Below are 25861 nucleotides of genomic sequence, written 5' to 3'. Positions count from 1 at the left end.
CAAAATAACTCTGACACTATTACAAAATCGTACCCTTCTCACAGGGTAATCTCACTAGCTCAACGGCGGCCCTGACCCGCCAGTCTCTCAGGAGCTCCTGAAAAATTAATTAAGTTTGGGGGTGCGGCGATTATTAAGGGGCTTATTTTTAATTAATTAGCATTAATTTAAAAATGCTAAAATATTAAGCATCTGAGACTGAAGTAAGATTTATGAAATTTAGGGTTCGGGTGAGCGCCACGGGTATAATTTTGGGACCCGCAGATAAAATTTGAAAAATTAAGTAGGGATATTAAATAATAGTTTAAATATTAATTTGAGGTATTTGGAGCCTAGGGAAGGCTAGATGAGTATTATTTTGGAGAAATAAATTAATTAATCTGAGAAAAATGTAAATTGCAGGAATTAAATTTTGGGCGCCAAGGGCGTGAAATTTTGGGTCCTAAGGAATTTCTCAATAGTCAGGTAAGGGAATAAACTAAAGCAGTAATTTTTCATACAAATTATTATTGATTATTTCTAAATTTATTTTTAGAAAAGCATATGTTATATTGTGTATTACGAATAAAATGTACGATTGGGAAAATACTGCTATGATGATTAAAATGTATATGTATGTATGAGATGTAAGTAATTCACGATTTTAGAATATGAAGTATGACTTTTAACAGCATATGTGTGTCATGAATATTATTTTGTGTGAAATGTATTATGATGTGAAAGATTTTACGCACAAAGCATGATTTCAGGTATTATGAAAATATGAGTTATGTTGTGATGGTTTTGACGATTATGTGATAAATGTTGTTGTGATGGTTTTGACGATTATGTGATAAATGTTGTATTTTCAGTATATATATACCTGAAACGATTTTGGCGCGAGGCCATATATTTATGTTATCGGCACGAGACCGTATCTATGTTTATGGCGCGAGGCCATATTTACTATGATTTTGGCGCGAGGCCATATGTATGATTTCGGCGCGAGGCCGTATTTATGTTTTCGGCACGAGGCCGTAATGATGTTACGTATGATCATATATTATATGTTTTCACAATCAGGATGTTAGTTTAGTTCAGACCAGGAGCTCGGTACCGTAGCTATGGGTTCATTTTGGCACGAGGCCTTATTAGTGCTACCGTCCTACGAGGGGATGGGAGATGGATAGTCGATGTGGCTTTCAGTAGAGTGTGGACGTCCACCTGGCAGTCCGGACCAGGGTGTGGCGGGCTCATCGTACTTACAGACGTATTTGATTCGGCAGTGGTCAACCAGCCATTGTCGGGTCCCGCCTTTGGGCTGCACAACCCGTCATGGGGGGTAATACATGACACCAGCTAGCTAGTCATCCTGGGTTTGTTTTCAGTACTACAGTTATAACAGATGACTTTATGTATGATATGATTTGTTAACAGATGTGAAAATATATGTTTACCCAGTACGATATGATTATGTTTATAGAATTATGAAATGTACTGTATACGTACAAATGCATTAAATATTCATGTTGCCACACAGCTGTATTTAGTTTATTTTCCCTTATTGAGAAGTGTCTCATCCCCAAACTTAATTAATTTTTCAGGAGCTCCTGAGAGACGGGCGGGTCAGGGCCGCCGTTGAGCTAGTGAGATTACCCTTTGAGAAGGGTAAGATTTTGTAATAGCGTCAGAGTTATTTTGTGTTTAACCCTAGAGATATTTGGATGTATGTGAGAATGTATAGAATGCTCTGGTATTATATTTTATGACTAGATGTTTGAGATTTTATGTGTACTGCTGCTAGGTTTTCCGCTGTGCATGACAGGTGTCCCCGCTACCCACGAGTTCGGGTTGACCATTTTATCTATTATGTGATATTTTATATTAAGAAATTGAAGGACGTTACAATTCGTCAACCCAAAAGGCATAACTAAGAACTCGTAGTGGCCATATCTAGTTCAGAAAGCAGTCTTTGCCACATCCTTAGATAGAATTCTCACCTGATGATATCCTGACTGTAGGTCAATCTTCGAAAAGACCTGAGTCCACTGCAGCTGGTCGAAGAGATCATCCATACATGACAAAGGATAGCGATTCTTCACGGTTATCTTGTTAATCTTACGGTAATCAATGCACATACGCATCGACCTGTCCTTCTTCTTCACAAACAGTACTAGAGCTCCCCAGGATGAAACACTAGGTTGAATGAAACCCTTGTCCAGTAATTCCTGTAATTGCGTCTTCAACTCTCAAAGTTCAGATGAAGCCATTCGGTACTGAGTTTTAGAGATCGGTGCTTTTCCAAGCAGCAATTCTATCACGAACTCCACCTCACGATCCGGAGGTAAACCGGGTAAATCATCTAGAAACACCTCTGAGAACTTGCTGACTACTTGAATATCCTCGAGTCTCAATTCATTCCGCGACGATTCCTTCACACAAGCTAGGTACCCCTCTTTGGCGCGCGACAATCCTGAGTCATGCGACCTGACTGGCCACAATTGTAATAGTTACTCCCAAATGGCTGGCATGCACCGTCATGCCACCTATGGCACCTGACACAGCGATCACGTGACTGATCTGCTTGAGAACCCTGGCGCTTGGTATTCTGATGGTAGCTCGAGCCTCTATTCCTTTTCTTCCACCATCCCTGATGAGATCCAAACTGAGAACTAGAAGGTACTGGCCTCTTCTTCAACTCCTGATCCACCTCATCTTCTCGGATACTAGTCTCAATCACAGTGGTTTTATCCACCAAAACCGAGAACTCACGGATTTGAAGCATACCCACTAATTTGGGAATGTCCTTTCTCAGGACTTTCTTGAACCCTCGAGTCTTCTCGTACTTGTTCGAGATCAAGCACGGCACAAACCAAGATAGCTCGATATATCGAGCAGCGTACCTCTGCACCGACATACTCCCCTAAGTTAGAGCAGAAAACTTATCCACCTTAGCATCACGTATAGAAGCCACAAAGTATCTATCAAAGAACACCTACTTGAAATAGCTCCAAGTCATCTTTATAGAACCGACCCTCTGCTTCTCCAACAAATTCACTGCAGTCCACCAATGCCCTACCTCCCTTAACAACTAGAAGGTAGTGTAGAGAACTCTCTGTCTATCAGTGCAATGTAGGACCTCCAAGATCCTTTCAATCTTCTCCACCCAATCCATTGCTATCACCGAATCGAGTCCTCTTGAGAACCCCGGAGGATGAATGCGTGTGAACCTCTCAATGGTGCACCCCACAGACGTAGGAGAGCGTTCACGTCTCTTAACACTCTACCCGATCTCCCATAGGACATGCCTCGTCAGCCCTCAAGGCATAGAAGAAGACTCATCACTCGCCGTCTCCTCGGAGTTACTCTCCAAGTTATTATCCTTGGACTCCATTCTAAAAAAACGATAGGAATCTTATTAATACTCCCATAACATGTATAGTTAACACAATTATCTAACATTAATCATGTTAACTACCACCTATCAGGTCCAAGTATGTCCTATCACACCAACACGAAAGTCTCCAAAGGTTTGCCATGATTTTATTGAAATCGTCATTCTAGGAAAAACACAGAATATCGCCGACGAATCCCGGTCTAGCAATAAAAAAATCCTCAACCAACTCTACTCGTATCTAACCTCCTATGCTCTGGTATGTACACATAGCTATGCCTAACCAAGTCTATAATACCCAACAAACTGGTTAGCTCTGGTACCACACTATCACGCACCAAACCCAATAATTTGACTTGAGGGTGAAAAAGTAACCTAACATGTCCTTGTATCATAGAAAATCAAGATACAGTACAATAAATGAGGGTCTGACCTCGTAGGATTCCCAAACACCATATACTCATTGATATACACAATGGAAACACAGCGGAAGATAAGTCGTTCTATACACAGTTTGTACCATACCAAAGTCTATACAAACGAGTCAACTCCACAAAATACAACACAAACCCTAGGTGTCAGCCAAAACCACCAAAAGACCACCCAGTACAGTCCTAGTACTTACCCAAGTACTACTCGCAGTACACCAACCACTACGCTCCCAACACCAGGACGCTAGTTCCGGTTACTCGAAAGACATGAAAAATATGTACGTATAGCAGGGGTGAGACACCTCTTAGTAAGGAAGAATCAGGTTATATCGGTGTGTGGCATATGAGTGTTACCATGACATACTAACATGCATAGTCAATAGCCAAAATAGTATAATCAGTTCCAGTATTTTCACAAAACAAGCAATACAATCTGGTGTCGTCACACCCTTCAACTCGAAGCCAAATTGTCTGGTGGTATTTCACACCCTTCGGTAAAAACTAGTAATCTAGTGATATCTCACACCCTTAAGCAAACGCCGGCAATCTGGTGATATTTCACACCCTTCGGCAAACGCTGGTGCCCCCCTTAACCTGGCATAACATCATCCCACAACGTTATGCGCACATCTTTCGGCTCATAAGCCGGCTGATGTGTTCACACATCTTTCGGCTCATAAGCCGGCCGATCTAGTGGTATTGCGCACTCTTCGAAAAAAGCTGGATTTCAAAAACCTGGAACAATTCCGAACTTCGTTCCTATTTCACCAAAACACAACTCATGCAAGCTCATATAACCAAACAAATCACACCCATTTGGTAATCTATAAACCATGATTTTCTAAATATGAATAGTCTAAACAAGTCAAGGCACGACCATCCCCATAACACAATATATTTACGATTTTCTAACAAAACCAGGGATACAGCCCACCGCCCCCTTTTTCCAAAACTCTAATATGAAAAACCTATAATTTTACCCGTTAGATTTTCCCAAATGAGTAACCAAAACGCTCACAAGACCGTGGACCACATTTCCAATGAGTATGATTTGAAAAATAACCGACATAAACACAATTCCTCTAATCCCGAACTCCAAGGCCCCTAATCAGTGAACCGAGTTCCAAAACCTACATACCCCAATATAGAATATACTCACAAACCTACTCTCTACACAACTACCGGATCAAAATTGAAAATTGAGTCTTACCTCGATTTCGAGCCAAAACCTGAGAATACACAAAACAACGATCTGATTCGTAGAACTTGTTGAGAATCCTTCCCAGATCCTCGTAGTAAAGTCGGATCAATGATTCCCGCAACATATGATGCAGAAATCTAGAGAGATAGAGAGTAAGTTGAGTTTCTAGAGAGATAAAGAGAGATTTTATGATTTCTTAGCTGAGAAGTAATGAAAATAGCAATTTATAGCCCTTTGACCCGACCACTCCTCGTTGACGAATGGCGTCCTCGTCGACGAGCCCTTAAGACCACTAAAGAAGGGAATCTTATTACATAAATCCCCTAAGAACTAATATATGTGAGGTTTGAAACACATCCTTACTCTTTGTTTAATCATCAGGATGCACACATAAAAAATAGAATATATATATATATATATATATATATATATATATATATATATATATATATACAAATAACAATGAAATAAATTCATCAAATTTGAGCCAAAAAAGTCTTTAAAACACTCTCAAGTTTTCTAAAATTTTTTAAAGAATTTTATAAAAAAAATTTCAACATTTTTCTTCAATTCTCTGAGAATCCATTTTTTCTATTTTTGGTTTTTTTTTTCCATTTATTTTTACTACATGAGTCAAAATGACTCAAATAACTTTATTTATTTACTTTTTTTATTTTTTCTCTAATTTTTCTTGTTTTGTATACTATTTTCCCAATTTTTAAAAATTAAAAAAAAAGTAAAAATCCATTTTTGAATTAAAAGATATGAACTGGGCGATTTGGGATAGGTTAGAACAGTTCAATCGGTCTAAATCGAGTCAACGGGCCAATATAGTTTGAATTTTAGTCAAATAGAATTATTTTTATTTTTTAATTTCAATTTGTATTTGAATTTTGAATAATTTGTATTTTAGTTTTGAATAATTTATGAATGTTTTAGTAATTCTAGTTTAATTTTAAGTATGTTAAAAAGTAATTACAGTTTTTTACAACTTTTTTTTTTTCAAAAAATAATTATTTCAAAGTATTAGTGACGGTTTGAAAAACCATTACAAATAATAGTAGGATGAAATATTAGTGACAATTTTTAAACCGTCACTAAAAGACTAAGACCGTCACTATAAAATCGACATGTTCTCGACTCAAATTCGTCACCAAATGTCAAATATTAGTAACGGTTTTATAATCGTTACTAATAGGATATTATTAGTAACAGTTTTAATAACCGTCAATAAAAGCGTAACATTAGTGGTGGTTTATTGACCGTCACTAATAACGTCATATTAGTAACGGTTATTAAACTATCACTAATATTTGACCTTTAGTGACGAATTTGAGTTGAGAAAATGTCGATTTTATAGTGACAGTCTTAACCTTTTAGTGACGGCATAAAACCGTCACTAATACTGCACTTTTAGTGACGATTTTCAAATTTGTTAGTAATAAGTACTAGTAACCACAGATCTAACGACTAATTTCCTACCGTTACTAATACTGATAAAGTCGTCACTAATCAGCATTAGTAACATTTTAAATATTATTAGTAAAAATTTGAAACCGTCATTAATAATTTTATTTTTTATAGTTTATATGCGAGTAAGCTGGAATTGACTAAATATGTTATTCAAGGTGTGGAGTGTTTTTGCTTGGCTATTTTTTCTTCTCCAAATTTTATCTTGTCTAACCGTGCATTCACATTGAGGCTGTGAATAAAAGGAAAACTAAATTTAAAAAAATAAAATAAAATTACAATCAAATCTAATGTACCACTAAACATAAAAAAAAATATGTTTTAAATAAAATAATTAATTTATTCACGCAATCAATAATACAATTTCAAACGATTGGAGTCGTCAATCATTTAAAGAGCACGTGGAACCGCGTGTCAGCGACATAGCATGGCGCACATGGTGGGGCGAGCTTCTGGTGGATCGTAATCAATTGGACGTACGGCTGGCAAAGAAGGATGAGCAGATAAGATCAAACTGGGAGCTGAGATAAGATGACCCATTGTGGGTTCCATATGATGGCGAGTTGGAAGCAGACATGACGGGGAGTGGGGGGGACCATGGATTTTCCCTCTCCTACCTAACCAAGGAGAGTACGACAAGCTTTGCTCCAAATGGATCACACATGCATTTCACGCGACACATGTCATCCCATCTATAAAAGAGAGAACACCCTGGCCATACAATTGAAAAAGAGGAAGAACCGAACAGCACCGGAGCAAAGGAAGAACGCCGCCGCGTGCAGACGACCCAGTCTATTGCCCGTTGAGGTATCAACGCTTTATATTTAATAGTTAATACTTCATTGGCTTCACGCCTATTATTAATATTCAGGAATTAAATTTTGTGTAGTTGTTATGAGCATGTGATTGCAAGCACTTTTCATACTATTAACAACAACGTCGAATGGTTTTAAACCTCTATTCTCTTTTCTTATTCTTCTTAAAATGGCCCCGACCTTATGAGTTTTCAATTTAACTAAATAATTTGATTTGCAATTTTTTAAAAATCATTATACCTCTGCATTGTCCTTTAATAATATTATCTTGAAAATACAGTATATGTCCACGTGACTAGCATAATAATAATAAGTGTTACGGACCGGTCAGAGCTCCATTTCAAAGGTATTTCAAATATACATATTTACTTAAAAATTTTCTATATTCATATGTATGTTTGTGAGTATACACACACATAGACACATAATTTTTGAAATACAAATGAGATCATTGACAAAATTATATGTATATTTCATATTTTTGCAGATGGGCATTTGGTTGTATGATGTGTTGAATCTTTCAGGAAAACCCCTTAACTTAAATAATTCATCGAACAGTTGGAGGTTGAACAACGTGACCAACACAATTGATAGAGTGACTGGGTATTCGAACAATTCTTGGTACTTCTCATCAAACTATCCAAATGTAAATATCCAAGTCTACGATGCTGGTTCTTGGAGATTGACCATTGATGTTACACAGAACACTACGTTGAAGAGGTTAAGCGCAACATGGGGCATAACAAGGAATTATACGCGCTTTAACTTTATTTTTCAAGACACTGTGATTTGGTTTTATTCCTCAAACCATCCTCTCACGTTGGATGGGAGGCAGCAACAGGGATGGTATCTGGATGTTACTGAGGAAAACCTCAAATGGGAGCCCTATAACGTGGCTTCATAGTATGGTATTTCATGACCATTAATCCAGTTTTAATTTGCAGTTTCAGCCTGACCATTAATTAAGTGTGTAATAAAGCTTGAGGCAGAAAAACATGTGGAAATGTTTGCTTGGAGGCATTATGCTATTATATATAATAAAAGGAAAAGAGGAACTATGTTTATTTCCATTTATTTTGTGTATTTCAATTTTAGCTTAGCAGAAAGAAAGGGAAAAAAATTTAAAAAAAAAAACACTTATGTTTACTTTATTGACGCAATGTATATATTGTTGGCTTCCCTCCTCGCCCCATTAAGAGGAGGGACACTTGTGAGTTAAAAAAATTTATGTAAGCAAAAAGACACATAAAAAAAAAAAACAATTAAATCCATATTAAACAAAGGGCGAAAAATACCTCCCCGCCATAACTTCACACGGAAGCATTCTATTATTGTGAATGTTTGATTGATTTTCAAAGGATTTTTTGTGCAATTTTGTGATTATGTTTATGTTGTAATAGGATATTTAATTGTTTGTAGTACTAGCATTAGAGTTATCATTATGGAGCTATAAATCTAATGAGTCATTTATTCCTAGTCCCAAGTGTTAGCACTGGAGGAGTTCATAAGTGGGCTTGATACACATGAGTGAACATCAACTTGACCCAAAAGCTTAAGTCTATTGGGTCTTGGGCTACACCATGTATATAAGCACCCATCAAATACTCACTTTTTTCCAGTATGGGACAAACTTCCAACTGCTCCCCCTTGAAGAGAAGTCATCTTCTTCCTTATGGACAAATTCCCTAATAATTTGCTCAAGTGGTCTGTCTTACGTGTTTCATATTGTATTCCAAATGGCGCCACCAAACCAATCCTACCTCCCATGTCTTGACCCAATTTAGATTCATCTTGACAGCTTAGATAATCCTTCTTAGCCTCGGTCACACACTCTTACACCCAGATTTGATACCACTTGTTAGCATCGGAAGAGTCCATAGGTGGGCTTGATACACATGGATGAATACCAACTTTACCCAAAAGGTTAAGCCTATTGGGTCTTGGGGTACACCATGTATATAAGCACCCATCAAATACTCCCTTTTTCCAATGTTGGATAAACTTCACAAATGCATCAAGTCTATCATCTAGAATACCTTTAAAAGGGAGAGTGTCACGCCCTGAACCCCGAAATGGGACCCAGGGGTGAAAATGTAACCTTACCTGTCCCTGTATCATACAAATCACTATAGATACAGTATAATGGATGAGGGTCCGACTTCGTAGGGTTCCCATACACCTTAAACACATCGAACCACAATCATATACGAAACGGAAAAAGTCATTCTATATCAACATATGCAGTATCATACCAGAGTGTATACACGAGCAAAACATAACTCTATCCAAACGTACAAACGGGTGCCCAACACATCCTAAAATGACAACCCACCAAAATTATAGTCCTAACACTTACCTAGCACCAAACGCGGTACTACGCTCCCTACACCAAGACGCTAGTTCCAGTTACCCGAAGGACCAGTAAAAATGTATGTACAGTAGGAGTGAGACACCTCTCAGTAAAGAAGAATACAGTTTATATTGGCATGTGACATTTGAGTGTTATCATGATACAACATACATGCAGTTAAATGCATTTCAGTACTAATTTACACAGTGCATACACGCACACATACGGCGGCCATTTATTCGCAACCCCGTCACAATACAAACACATGATCAGTAATCCTCAATGTCGTCGCACTCTTCGGCTCGAAGCCGGCCCGCGACATACGGCATTAGCCCATAGCCAACTCTCGAACACGGCGCCACCGGCACATGGCTAGTCCCTGACTCCCATGGCATCGTACAGGGGCTAAACTGGTGGATCCACACCCTTTGGCCTGATTTGCCGAAATAGGCTCACGCCCTCGGGTATAGAGTCGGACACTTTTGCCCACATGGCAAGCTGTAAAATACACGCCCTCGGATATAAAACCAGACACTCTCAGTGTAGTAACCGAGAAAAATAAAATTTAAAAATAATAATAATAATAATAATAATAATAATAATAATAATAGTAATAATCAAATAATCAAATAATCAAATAATTAAATTAACAAGTAAAATTAATAGTATGATAAGGAAAAGAAAAGAAAAGAAAAGAAATATATATATATATATATATATATATATATAAAAGTTACTATGATATATATGTAATATATATAAGTTAAAGGTCTATATATATATAAAGTGGTACAAGCTTCTCCAAGAAGTTTTGTTTTAATTAATAGTTATCATGATATTAATATATATATATATATATATATATATATATATAATTGTACTAGGAAGCTTGCTTTTAATTTTGGACAATCCTCTCTCTGTCTCTCTTTCCTCTCTCTCTCCTAATGACTCTCTCTCTTTCTCTCTTCGGTTCTGGGCCAGTTTTACGCCGGATCAACAAACCGAAGCCACCACGACGCTCCTAGCGAAGTTCTCTACAAATCTGCAGGAGCGGATCGTCAGGGAAATAAAGTTGGATTTCATCCCAAATCTAGGGTAAGGCTTTATACTCAATATTTAGATTTTTGACAGTTGAAGAAAGTGATATACTCGTTGAAATATTAAAGTTTAATACTGGGAGTTTTTGTTTCTAGGGATATTGATTGGGAACGTTAGGAATCATCCCTAAGTTGAGGTAAGACTTTTTAAACTGAATTTGACTTAGTGGTAGTTATAGAAAATGTTATACGTACGGAAATACTGAACTTTAATTCTGCGAGTTTTCATTTTCAGGATGTTGAGTTGAGAACCCTGCAGGTGCAGGAGAAATTTTCTTAGGGGCATTTTAGGAATCAGGCAAGGGGATAAACTAAGCTAGTTTTGTTTGAGAAAATGTATGTATATGTATATATTTAGCATCTAATTTGCAGAAAATGTATATATATTTATATATATGTTTTATATTTGCAAAATACTGTGAAAATGATTGTATGATTGAATATGTGAAAATCCGTTTGTGTGCCATGAGTATAAAATGCATGAAAAACTATTTTGTGAGAATATGATTATGGCACAGGTTTTTATGATGGGAAAACCGGGGTACGGGCCGAGATATTTTTATATGTATATGTGATTTGCCGGCGTACGAGTCGTGCTATGTGGATGAGATTTGCCAGCGTACAGGCTGTGCTATGTGATTTGCCGGCGTACGGGCCGAGCTATGTGATTTGCCAGCGTACGGGCTGTGCTACGTGATTTGCTGGCATATGGGTCGAGCTATGATAAAATGTTTAATTCCGGCGTACGGGCCGATGATTTTCATGAAATATGTATATGTGAAAAATGATATGATTGATTTGATAATTATTGATATGAGATATCCATGTATCACAATTTTAGTATATGTATATGATATCAAAACTTGGTTGGCTTGGTTTAGGCTAGCACTTGCACGGTACCGTTGCTATGTGTCCATGGTCCTCGTGATCATGATATCTGTGTTAACGCCGTAGAGTGGTGTGAGATTGGATGGTCAATGTGGTTATTTTCAAGAAGTGTGCTCTTATCACCCCTAGTGTATGAACCAGTCTGGGTAGACCTATCGGACCTACAGACTACCCTTTGACTTGGCAGTGGTCGGCCAACCATTGTCAGGTCTCGCCTTCGAGCCACACAACCCAGTCATATGGGAGTAATACATGACAACAGCTAACTAACCTACTAGGATTGTTTTATGTTATTATTATTATTATGAGATGAGATATGCCATGAAAATGCAGTATGTTCTGCCATGTTTTGATTTATATATAAGTTTTCCTAGATTTGATAAACAGTATTGAACATGTTATGTATGATATATGTTGAACACAAAATACTCATGTTGCCACACACTAGTATTAGTTTATTTCCCTTACTGAGAGGTGTCTCACCCCTAAATTTTACAAACTTTTCAGGAGCCCCTAATATGCGAGCGGGAAAAGCCCCGCTGACCTAGTGCTGGATATTTGCCCTTTTTGAAGGGTAAGATTCTTTTTATAGGGAAAGTTAGATTTTTTGGAAAATATCCCTAGATATGATTTTTGGGATGTATATACTGGGATACATTGATTGTCGTAACTCTGGTGTTGTAATACACATTGTGATGTATGATATGATGGTATGTATATGATTATACATTTTCTGTTGCGTAGGCTTCTACTGTATGTTCTGATGTATCCCTGATACCCACAGGTCCAGGTGGATTGTGACCTGCTGAGCTGGAATGTGAGATGTGTGGTATTGATTTTATGATGATATTATTATAAAAAAAAATGTGGAAAATGAGCAGGTCGTGACAGCTTAGTATCAGAGCCTAGGTTGCTAGGTTTTGTAGACTTTAGAATGTAGCAGGAACAATACCAGAGTTTAGGAAAGGATTTGAGATTTTGTTCTACAATGTAAAGGTAGGACTTCCGTGGTAGTTTCTGTGTTTTTCCTGAGGTGACGATTTCAGGAAAACCATAGTAAGCTATTGTCGGGTTGTGTTCCTAGAATGTAGGACTAGGGATTAGAAATGAGTTGGAAATGTTGAGATAAGTGGTGAGGATAGGTGGGTAAAATATAAGGATAAGATTTCTGAGTTGTGTCTATTGTTTTAGGATGGATCCGGAAGGAAATAGTGCCTATGCCAGTGGTAGTGATGGAGTAGGACCATCAGGTGCAGCTGGAATCGACTCTGACGCGGTATTACGTAGTGTGGCTCAGCAGGTTATGGCTGAGATCGCTAGGAGTTCGAGGGAGCAGAGTGGTCCATCTGTAGGCCAGGGGTGCACAATAGAGAAGTTCACGAAGACGAATCCTCCAGCGTTCTTAGGCGGAGTTGATCTTATAGCCGCTGAGAACTGGATGCAGGAGACTGAGAAAATCTTGACTGTACTGCAATGTACTGAGGAACAAAGGGTCCTCTTTGCCACCTATAGATTGACAGGAGAGGCTGAGAGGTGGTGGACTGCAGTGAGACTATTGGAGCAGCAAAGGGTGGCACCGATAGCTATGACATGAGACCGGTTTAAAGATTTGTTCTTTGACAGATATTTTCCAGCTACTGTAAGGGAAGCTAAGGTAAAAGAGTTCCTGAGTCTGAAATAGGGACAGTTATCCCTTTAGCAGTACGCAGCACGTTTCATCAAGCTCTCTTGTTTTGCCCCATACATTGTTCCTGATGAAGTGAAGAAGGCGAGGCAGTTTGAGAGAGGCTTGAGACGGAGCATATTCAAGCAGGTTATGGTGCTGCGGATCTAGGACTTTACTGAGTTAGTCAATAGGGCAGCCTTGGCAGAGGTTGGTGAGTGACTTGATGTAGAGGAGCAGGGACAAAGGAAGAGATCTGCATCTACCGGCTACCAACAGGGTCATAGACCAGGCCAGTGGAGAAGAGGAAACCATGGCAGAGGACGGAGACAGGAGACGGGAGGACGCAAGGTGTAGACAGGGCAGGGTCCTCCAGTCTGTCAAATTTGTGATAAGAGGCACTGGGAAGAGTGTCGAGCTGGTGGTGTAGTGTGCTATCACTGCAGTAGATCGGGGCATACCGTGCGAGATTGTCCTACCCCATAGGATGCAGCTCCGGTGTGCTATTGTTGTGGTAGATCAGGGCATATGGTACGAGACTGCCCTACCCCACCAAATGTCGTTCCAGCTCCTAGACCATACCGAGGAGGTTATCAGGCGCCACGTGGGGGCCAGCAGAGGAATACGGCTCCAGCCAAAGTGTTTACTCTAACGTCGGGTGAGGCTGAGATGGCGGGTGACGTGGTGACAGGTATGGTTGTTATGTTTTCTTTTAAAGTTAATACATTATTTGATTCAGGAGCTACACACTCGTTTGTATCTTCGAGGTGTGTTAAATTATGTGGGGCTGAAACACAATCATTAGATGTTCAACTATTGCTATCTACACCGACTAGGTCGGTAGTAAGATGTAGTAGGGTACTTTGAGATTGTCCAGTTGGGTATTCAAGGGAAGGCTTTCTCTGCTGATTTGATTGTGCTGGACATGCATGAGTTTGATGTTATATTTGGAATGGATTGGCTAGCAGCTAATTTTTCCAGCATTGATTGCCATGCAGGAGAAGTGATATTCAGATCTCTGAGGGAAGCAGAATTTAAGTTCGTAGGGTCGCAAGTACAATCCTCGCCTCGGCTAGTTTCAGCTATTCAGGTCAGAAGACTATTGCTGAGTGGGTGTCAGGGGTTTGTGGCTGTGGTGAAAGAGATGTCAGAAAATGAATTGAAACTTACTAGCACGCCTGTAGTAAAGGAGTTTACAAATGTTTTCCTAGATGAGTTACTAGGCTTGCCACCCGATCGAGAGGTGGATTTTTCCATAGATCTACTTCCAGGTACATCGCCTATTTCCAAAGTACCTTATCGAATGGCGCCAGTAGAGTTGGCAGAATTAAAAAAATCAGTTGCAAGATCTGCTTGATAAGGGCTTCATAGGACCCAATGTATCTCTGTGGGGAGCTTTGGTATTATTTGTGAAGAAGAAAGACGGGACTATAAGGATGTGTATAAACTACAGGGAAATTAATAAAGTAACGATCAAGAACAAGTATCCTCTACCCCGTATTGACGATTTGTTTGACTAGGTTCAGGGTACACATGTGTATTCGAAGATTGACCTTAGATCCGGCTACCATCAGTTGAAAGTGAAAGTGAAAGCAGAAGACGTCTTAAAGAAGGCCTTCAGGACCCGGTACGGGCATTACGAGTTTCTCATTATGTCGTTTGGATTGACGAATGCTCCTGTGGTATTTATGGATTTGATGAATAGAGTCTTTCATCGATACCCAAACCAGTTTGTTGTTGTGTTTATTGATGATGTACTGGTCTATTCGAGGAGCTATGAGGAGCATGAGACGCACTTAAGGAAAGTTTTGCAGACACTTCGGGACAAGAAATTGTACGCCAAGTTCAGTAAATGTGAATTTTGGTAGGAGAAGGTCGTGTTTTTGGTGCATGTTGTATCTAGAGACGGTATTTCTATGGATCCTAGCAAGATTGAGGCAGTAGTGAATCGGGCTAGACCGAGAAATGTCCAGGAGATCAAGAGTTTCATGGGACTAGCTGAATATTACCGTCATTTCATTGAGGGATTCTCATCTTTGTCAGGACCCTTGACACGACTGATGAGGAAGAATGTCGTATTTGAGTGGGACGACTGCTATGAGCTGAGTTTTCAAGAGCTGATGCAGAGGTTAGTCACAGCACCAGTTTTGGTTATCCCATCTGGGGGTAAGGGGTATGTCATTTATAGTGATGCGTCCTTGAAAGGACTTGGCTGTGTATTGATGCAGCATGGCAAGGTAGTTACGTATGCGTCCAGACAGTTGAAAGAATATGAGAAGAACTACCCTACACATGATCTTGAATTGGCTGCAGTAGTACACGCGTTGAAAATTTGGAGGCATTACCTGTATGGCAAGCAGTGTGAGATTTTCTCCGACCACAAGAGCTTAAGTATTTCTTCACACAAAAGGAATTGAATATGAGGCAGAGAAGGTGGTTGGAGTTAATTAAGGATTTTGATTGTACCATCAGTTATCATCCAGGGAAAGCGAACGTGGTAGCTGATGCGTTGAGCAGGAAATCCAAGGAGCCAGTGTTGGCGGCTATGGGGATCCAGCATCCGATCATGATGGATCTGAAGAGACTCGGCATAGAGTTAGTAGAGAGTGATCTCCCAGTATGTATTGCTAGCCTAATGGTAGAGCCTACTCTGCAAGAAAGAATTAAAGCTGCTCAAAAGGAAGATCCAGTATTAGCAGAGGTGATATGCAGAGTACAGATGGGTCAGGGGGAGGATTTCAGTATTGCAAATGATGGAGTTTTGCTGTTTCGTTCCAGATTATGCGTTCCTGCCGATACTGAGATCAGGAAGACTATTTTAGAAGAAGCTCACAGATCTTTGTATACCGTTCATCCTGGTAGTACGAAGATGTATCGAGACTTGCGTGAAACATTCTGGTGAAGTGGCATGAAGAAAGAAATCGCTGACTATGTAGCCCAGTGTTTGACGTGTCAGCAGGTAAAGGCTAAGCACCAGAGGCCGGCAGGGCAGTTGTAGCCGTTATTCATCCTAGAGTGGAAGTGAGATCATATATCGATGGACTTTGTGTCAGGACTGCCGACGGCATTACATGGCCAGAATGCCATCTGGGTGATTATTGACCATTTGACTAAGATCGCCCACTTTATACCTATCAAGATCAGCTACTCCCTCAGCCCTTTAGTGGAGATTTACATTCAAGAGATAGTACGTTCTCATGGGCTGCCAGTATCGATTGTGTCGAATAGAGACCCGCGATTTATATTACGATTTTGGATGAGTTTGCAGGAGGTTCTGGGGTCTCAGTTATCGTTTAGTACGGCATTCCATCCTCAGTCAGACGGGTAGACTAAGAGGACGATACAGATATTAAAGGACATGCTCAGAGCGTGTGTACTAGACTTTGGGGGTAGTTGGACTCAGTTCATGCCGCTAGTAGAGTTCGCGTATAATGACAGTTATCATTTAGCATTGGCATGTCACCATTTGAGGCTCTGTACGGTAGGAGATGTCATTCTCCTTTGTTTTGGGATGAAGTGGGTGAGGGGCGAGTAGTGGGGCCAGAACTTGTGCAACAAGAGCGTGATAAGGTTCGGCTTATCAGAGACAGGATTAGTGCAACTCAGAGCCGACAGAAAAGTTATATTGACCATCGCTGCAGGAATTTAGAGTTTGATGTGGGTGATAACGTATTTTTGAAGATAGCTCCAATTAAAGGGGTTATGCGATTTGGGAAGAAGGGTAAACTTAGTCCTAGGTTTATCGGTCCATTTGAGATTCTAGATAAAGTGGGGCCGGTAGCCTACAGGCTAGATTTACCACCTGTGTTGTCCAAGATCCATGACGTATTCCATGTTGGCATGTTAGGGAAATACGTTTCAGATCCTTCTCATAACATCAGTTATGATAAGTTGGAGCTTGGTGATTCACTGGGATATGAGGAGGTACCAGTACAGATTCTGGATAGGAAAGTACAGGGGTTACGTAATAAGAAAGTTCCTCAGGTAAAGGTTTTGTGGAGGAATCATGCGGTAGAAGAGGCTTCTTGAGAATTCGAGGAGCAGATGAGACAGAGATATCTACATCTATTCCAAGAAAGTTGATGGGATAAAATGCAAGTAGTTAGGTAGTTTCTTTTGTAGGTACATGTAATGGTTTAATTAGTGTAGTATTTTCGTTTTGGGAGAATGATTTTCTTTTGTATATGTAATCTTCTAAGACTCGAAATGTAACCACGGTATACCTCCGCCATAAGTGAGGGTAGGTAATAAAATGAGTAGACCCTTTTTCCTGGTTAAAGGATGGCGAGTTACGAGAACAGTAAATTTTTAAGACGAAATTCTTTAAAGGGGGGGAATGTAGTAACCGGGAAAAATAAAATTTAAAATAAAAATAAATATAAATATAAAAATAATAAAATAAAATAATAAAATAATAAAATAAAATAAATTAATTAAATTAACAAGTAAAATTAATAGTATGATAAGGAAAAGAAAAAAAAATATATATATATATATATATATATATATATACATATTGAAACATATATATATATAAGTTATTATGATATATATGTAATATATATAAGTTAAAGGTATATATATATAAAGTGGTACAAGCTTCTCCGAGAAGTTTTGTTTTAATTAATAGTTATCATGATATTAATATATATATATATATATATATATATATATATATATATATATATAAAATTGTACTAGGAAGCTTGCTTTAATTTTGGACAATCCTCTCTCTCTCTCTCCTCTCTTTCTCTATCCTACGACTCACTCTCTCTCTCTCTTCGATTCCGGGCCATTTTTACGCCGGATCGACAAACAGAAGCCACCACGACGCTCCTGGCGAAGTTCTCTGCAAATCTACCGGAGCGGATCGTCAGGGAAACGAAGTTATATTTCATCCCAAATCCAGGATAAGGCTTTATACTCAATATTTGGATTTTTGACAGTTGAAGAAAGTGATATACGCATTGAAATATTAAAGTTTAATGCTGGGAGTTTTCGTTTCTAGGAGTGTTGATTGGGAACGTTGGGAATCATCCCTAAGTTGAGGTAAAGCTTTTTAAGCCGAATTTGACTTGGTGGTAGTTATAGAAAATGTTGTACGTATGGAAATACTGAACTTTAATTCTGCGAGTTTTTATTTTCAGGATGTTGAGTTGAGAACCCTTCAGGTGCAGGAGAAATTTTCTTAGGAGCATTTTAGGAATCAGGTAAGGGGATAAACTAAGCTAGTTTTGTTTGAGAAAATGTATGTATATGTATATATTTAGCATCTGATTTGCGGAAAATGTATATATATTTATATATATGTTTTATATTTGCAAAATACCAGGATTGTTTTATGATATTATTATTATGAGATGAGATATGTTATGAAAATGCAGTATGTTCTGCCATGTTTTGATTTATATATAAGTTTTCCCATATTTGATAAACAGTACTGAACATGTTATGTATGATATATGTTGAACACAAAATACTCATGTTGCCACACACTAGTATTAGTTTATTTCCCTTACTGAGAGGTGTCTCACCCTTAAATTTTATAAACTTTTCAGGAGCCCCTGATAGGCGAGCGAGAAAAGCCCCGCTGACCTAGTGTTGGATATTTGCCCTTTTTGAAGGGTAAGATTCTTTTTGTAGGGACAGTTAGATTTTGTGGAAAATGTCCCTAGATATGATTTTTGGGATGTATAGACTAGGATACAGTGATTGTAGTAACTCTGGTGTTGTAATACACATTGTGATGTATGATATGATGGTATGTATATGATTATACATTTTCTGCTGCGTAGGCTTCTGCTGTATGTTCTTATGTATCCCTGATACCCACGGGTCCAGGTGGATTGTGACCTACTGAGCTGGAATGTGAGATGTGTGGTATTGATTTTATGATGATATTATTATGTAAAAAAAATGTGAAAAATGGGCAGGTCGTGACACTCAGTACCTCGAATCATTTCGGAACCGCGTTCCTACTAGCATTTCAACATATCACACACACATGCATGCTCATATAACCAAACAAACCACACTCATTTGGTAATCAAAATATTGGTTTTCCAAACAAGTATAGTTTAAACAAAGTCAAGGCACGACCATCCCAATGTCACAGTATAAATCACACATATACTCAATTTTCAACAAAACCCGAAATTCAGCCCGTCGGCCCCTTTTTCCCAAAACTGTAATAATGAAAAACCCATAGTTTTCCCTGTTAGATCCCCCCCAAATGAGTAGCCAAAACACACACAGGACCATGGACCACAGTTCCACCAAGTCCGATTTTAACAATAACCAATATAAACATAGTTCCCCTTACCTTAACCCCGTAAGCAAAGCCCGAACTCCAAGGTCCCTAAACAGCGAACCGAGCCTACAAACCTACAAATCATAGTACAGAATATGTTCACAAGATAGTTACCTACAAATCTACCAGATCAGAATTGAAAACCGAGCCTTACCTCAATTTTACGTCGAAACCCGAAAATCTCTAAAACAAGATTCCGATCAATAGAAGTTGTAGAGAATCCTTCCACGATCCTCGTGGTAGCTTTCGTTTTCCGATTCCATCAACGATCAACGAAGAATTCTAGAGATAAGGACTAGGGAGAGATCCACGCGGAGTGTGGCAACCATAGAGCATACTAAGTTTAAAACGATCACTTCTATTGTGGGCAAAGAGATCCATCAATTAAGAAGTGATGGAGGCTCCAAAGGAGTCTATCCAAATGAAGCTATCCAAGTCTACGCATGGTTTTAGATCATGGTAATGGATAGCATAACGTAACGGTAACAGGTGTAACGGGAAGCACGAGAAGCAGATGTTACACAACGGGCGGGTGTGACGACTATGAAATTTTTTTAAGCACGCACAACCTTATGCATATTAGTGTACTAGCATGTTTAAAGCTTTTAGGCCTTCTTAAAAAGAGTTTTAGAGTATTTTGGATCCTTTAGTTCGAGTAAGTAAGTTATTTGGTAAGGGCAACAACTTTACATTTGTTTTAAACCATCATTCATAGAAAAATTACGTGTGTGTGTGTGTGTGTGTGTATATTTTTACTTCTCATTGTTCTTATCTGTGATAAACTCTTATATGTGCTAAATTAATTAATAAAATAAAATACATTATACTATATTACTCTATTAGACACAAAAGACATATGAATAATACAAATATAAAATAGTTAAGAAAGAAAGAAGATTGAATTTTAAAAATATATAACATAAATATCACATTACTAATGTAGACACCCTATTTTTTTCTTGGGCCAAAATTTATCATTATTATCATTACTATATTATTATTATTATTATTATTATTATTATTATTATTATTATTATTATTATTATTATTATTTTACTATTATTATTTTTATTATTTTTATCATTTTTATTATTTCTATTTTATTATTACTTTACTATAATTATTGTTATTATTTTTACTATTTCTATTTATTATTATTATTATTATTTGTACTACCATTAGTTTTAAATAATATTATTACTACATTACTAATATTTATTATTATTATTATCTTATTGTTATTATTATTATTATTATTATTATTATTATTATTATTACTATTATTATCCTTATGTTATTATTATTATTATTATTATTATAAAAGTAAAAAAAAAAAGGAAAGGAAAAGAAAAAAGAAAAGGACAGAAGACAAAGGGGGCGAAGACACACTAAAAAAAAAACCCCTAACTCTCATTCTCACTGGCTGCCCCTCCTCCTCCCAGACGGCCATCTCTCCCTCTCTTCCTCTCGTCTCCCCTACATCTTCCCTCTCTCCCTCAATCTCCTTCTCTATCTCTCTCCTCTGCTTCTTCACCCGCAACCCATGCAGCCCTCATTCCCGTAGCACCATCTCTCCATCCTCTCTCTAAACCTCACCATCTCCCTCATTCACAGCAGCCCTATCATCCTTCTGCTTCTTCACCCGCAATCCAGTCACGCGCAAAGGCCCAGAAGCAAAAGTGTAACGACCCGAAGAATAATGATATTTAAATAATAAAGAGGGAGGGAAACATTCGTCAACGACGTTGCGTTTTAAATAAAATAACCTAGGAATTTTTCTAGGGCCTCGTCAACGAACGCAGGGGATTCGTTGACGAGGGTACATAAGGACCTCATCAATGAGGAAGCATTTCGTAGATGAGAAAATACCGAGCGACTATTTTCCGAATTCTGAATTTCATCGACGAGGAGATGGTAATTGTCAACGAACCTCCTTCTGGACCTCATTGACGAGATGACGTGGCTTGTCAACGAAGTCCGCAGTATAAATAGTGCAAAACCTTGGATTAATGCAAAAATTCAGCGTCATTCTCTTTTCTTTCTCTCTCCGATGGTTCCTCTCCCTTCTTTCTTCGATTTCGGCCTTGTCAGACGTCGGAGCGACGATTTGAGGCCACCATGACGCTCCTAACGAAGTTCTCTTCAATTTCGCCAGGGCGGATCATCAGTGTGATCGAGTTAAATTTCTCCCTAGGTTCAGGGTAAGGTCTTTTATTCAAAATTAGGTTTTCCAGTAGTTGTAGGAAATGAAGTAGACAGAGAAACAATGATGTCTTGTTCTGGTGAATGTGGTTTTTAGGGAGTTGAGTGGGAAAATCTGCGGGTGTAGGACTGATATTCGGTAGGAGCTTTCCAGTAGTCAGGTAAGGGAAATATGCTATGTTAGGAAACCCTTTAACGATTTCAGCACGAATTATATATTTTTATCAAATTATTATATATATATATATATATATATATATAGTTTCTAAAACCTGATAATATTAATATTTATTTGTGTGGCTTGAGTTGATAACTGAACAGTACTATATTTATAGAATTTGTGAATACCAAGTTTATAGTTATTAACAGAAATACCATGATATTTGCATGTTTATAGAATGACAAATTTTTCAGTGTACAATATACTCAAAAGTATGCATTTTCAGTAATTACAGAATAACACGTTTATCAATACCATAACACCCCAATAAACAAATATTCAGATAGCAGTTCAGTTATACAAAAAATAGATTTTCAGTCAGTTTATTTAGAATTTCAATTAAATTCTATGAGGTTATGGTTATTTTAGAAATCATAGTAAAAACAGTATATTACAAATATCAGCTACTTATATAGTATCGAACCCTGATGGATCAAACAGCAGAGCACGGTACCGTAGCTACAGATATTCAGTTCAGAGTGCAACCACTTTACTCAGATAGTAAGTGGTATGAGGTCGATCGTGCCCATGTTGGGATAGGCTTTCTGTAGGATATAGATTGAAGGGGCTGATCAGACTGTCGAAATTTAGTTGACTTACCCTAGTCGGCTAGTTAGGATAGGTCCCGCCTTTGGGCCGCACAACCCTATCATGAGGGGTTAAATCATGACATACAGCCATCTAGGGAAAGTTTCTCAAATATTATAAGTATAAGTAGATTTCCAGAAATAGTAGTAGTATTATGAAAAGTAAATTTATATAGTTTTAATATATGTTCCTTATACCAGCATTTAAAGTTCCAGCTATTCATGATATTATTTTTAAAACAGATTATAAATACAGAAATATAACTCAGTAGCCACACACTAGTAATAGCATGTTTCGTCTTACTGAGCGTTGGCTCATTCCAGTGTACCAGCTAGGCGAGCGGAGCAGGCTTGCAGGTAAAGGAGCTGTTGTACTGCCCTTTTGAGAGTGAGTATTATTTTTAAGTGGCATGTTTATAAACCCGTGGTATCTATAAGGGTAGCTTTCGAGAAGAAGAGCAATGTTTGTATATTGTAGGATGATTTGACACTTTGGTACTGTATTATGTGTGGTTTTATTTTATATGATTGGCCTTCCGCTGTTTAGGTTAGTGATTGAATTTAATATTAGGGAAAAAGATTTTATTTTATTAGCAAGTCGTTTCAATTTGGTATAAGAGCCTAGGTTGTTAGGCTTTGTAGACTTTAGAATGCAGCGGAAGCAATACCAGAGTATAGGAAATGATTTGAAGTTTGTTCTATGGTCTGGGTACAGGATTTACCATGGTGGTTTTTGTGTTTTTCCTGGGGTGAAAATTTCAGGAAAATCATAGTAAACTATCATCGGATCATGTGTCTAGGTGGCAGAACTGGATTTTGGGTTAAGATTGGGGAGAGTATTTAATTATAAATATAGGATTTGAGGAGAATGAAATAGGTAGGGTCTGTGCAGAAGATAAGGTTCTTAAGTGTTTTCTTATCTTTTTAAGATGGATCCAGGAAGTAGTGGTATGAACGCTGGAAGGGATGGAGCAGGACCTTCCAGTATGGTAGGTGCCAATACTGATGTCGTTCTGCGTAGCGTCACCCAGCAGGTGATGGCTGAGATGGCCAGGAGCTCAGGGGAGCGTGGCTGTTCAATAGATCATTTTACTTGGATGAAGCCCCCATCTTTTGCTGGAGGAGATGACCCGGTTGTAACTGAAAATTGGGTCCAAGATATTGAAGAGACGTTGGCTGTGCTTCCATCTACGAATGAACAGAAGGTGGTATTTGCAGCATTTAAATTGACAAGGGAGGCAAAGTGCTGGTGGAGATCAGTGCGATTGATAGAGCAGCAGAGGCTAGTTCCAGTGCCAGTGACTTGGGATCGATTCAAGTAATTGTTCTATTTGACTCAGGTGCCACTCTTTCTTTTGTCTTTGCATCTTACGTTAAATTATCTAGAAGTGAAACTCAGTTATTAGATATAGCATTGTCAGTAGCTACCCCGTCAGGGTTTGTGATGAGATGTTTTAAAGGGTACTTAGAAGCCATCCAATAGAAATTCAGGGGAGAGTGCTACTAGAAGATCTGATTGTATTTGATATGTGTGGGTTTGATGTAATACTGGGTATGGACTGGTTGGCTGCTAATCATGCTAGCATTGTTTGTTGTAAAAAAGAAGTGATTTTCAAACCCCTTAGTGAGTAGGAATGCAAATTCATTGGTTCACGGGTACGTACTCCACCGCAGCTGGTGTCAACTATACAGGCAAGCAGATTACTCCAGGGTGGAAGTCAAGGATTCGTGGCTTTTATAAAAGAAGCGTTAGAAAATGAATCGAAGCTCAACAATACCCCAGTTGTGCGAGAATTTCCATATATTTTTCCAGAGGAACTACTAGGATTGCCTCCCGAACGCAAGGTGGATTTTCCTATAGATTTACCTCCAGGGACAGTGCCGATCTCTAAGGTTCCCTACCGTATGGCTCCAGCTGAATTGGGAGATTTATAGGAGCAGTTGCAGGATTTGCTGAGCAAGGGGTTTATGCGACCTAGTGTATCAACATGGGGAATTCCAGTGTTATTTGTAAAGAAGAAAATGGGTCTTTAAAGATGTGTATTCATTACAGAGAAATCAACAAGGTTACTATCAAGAATAAATATCCTCTACCCCGTATGGACGATCTGTTTAATCAGCTCTAGGGTACACGAGTGTATTCTAAGATCGACCTCAGATCAGGGTATCATCAGGTGAGAGTGAAGGCAGAGGATGTAGCAAAGACAGCCTTCAGGACTAGGTACGGGCACTATGAATTTCTCGTCATGTCTTTTGGTCTGACAAATGCCTTGGCTATTTTCATGGACTTGATGAATAGGGTCTTTCTCCAGTATCTCGATCAGTTTGTGGTGATTTTTATTGATGATATATTAGTGTACTTGAAGAATTTTAAGGATCATGAGGTGCATTTGAGACAGGTACTGCAGACACTCAGAGAGGAAAAACTTTACGCCAAGTTTAGTAAGTGTGAGTTCTGGCTTGAGCAAGTTGCATTTTTAGGCCATGTGATCTCAGGAGACGTTATATCAGTGGATCCCAGTAAGATTGATGAGGTGGTGAATTGGGCCAGGCCGAGGAATGTGCAAGAATTCAAGAGTTTCTTGGGGGTTGGCAGGTTATTACCGTCGATTCGTTGAAGGGTTTTCAACTTTATCAGGACTTCTCACACGTTTAACCAAGAAAAATGCTAAATTTGCGTGGGATGATGAATGTGAACAAAGTTTCCAGGAATTAAAGAAGCGGCTCATCATTGCACCAGTCTTGATGATTCCATCTAGAGGTGATGATTATGTTATCTATAGTGATTCGTCTTTGAAAGGGCTCGGTTGTGTACTGATGTAGCATGGTAGGGTGATAGCATATGCGTCCATACAGTTGAAAGAATATGAAAAAAACTACCCTACTCACAATCTGAAATTGGCTACGGTAGTACATGCACTGAAGATCTAGAGATATTATCTATATGATGAGAGGTATGAGATATTTTCTGATCACAAAAGCCTAAAGTATTTCTTTACACAGAAAGAGATGAATATGCACCAGAGAAGGTGGTTAGAACTCATCAAGGATTACGATTGTACCATTAGTTACAACTCAGGTAAAGCAAATGTGGTAGCTGATGCTTTAAGCTGTAAATCAGAAGATACAGTGCAGTTAGCAGCAGTAGTTCAACACCCAATTTAGATGGACTTGGAAACGCTCGGCATGGAACTAGTAGCAAATGATCCTCAAGAGTTCATGGCCAGTCTGGTTATACAACCTGCATTGTATGA

The 25861-nt window shown here is 38.5% G+C and overlaps 1 protein-coding gene across 1 annotated transcript; it reads left to right on the top strand.

The window, feature by feature from the left end:
• The first annotated feature begins 7126 nt into the window (after positions 1–7126).
• On the top strand, positions 7127–8360 carry LOC131153699 (uncharacterized). Its single transcript, XM_058106147.1, has 2 exons — positions 7127–7282; positions 7778–8360. The coding sequence occupies exons 1-2, from the start codon at positions 7127–7129 to the stop codon at positions 8192–8194; spliced, it is 573 nt and encodes a 190-aa protein (XP_057962130.1). The 3' UTR covers positions 8195–8360.
• The last annotated feature ends 17501 nt before the right edge of the window (positions 8361–25861 follow it).

The sequence above is a fragment of the Malania oleifera genome, chromosome 4, assembly GCF_029873635.1.
Source record: "Malania oleifera isolate guangnan ecotype guangnan chromosome 4, ASM2987363v1, whole genome shotgun sequence".
In the NCBI taxonomy this organism is placed as follows: Eukaryota; Viridiplantae; Streptophyta; class Magnoliopsida; order Santalales; family Ximeniaceae; genus Malania; species Malania oleifera.
This window is presented reverse-complemented; position numbering and strand designations above follow the sequence as displayed.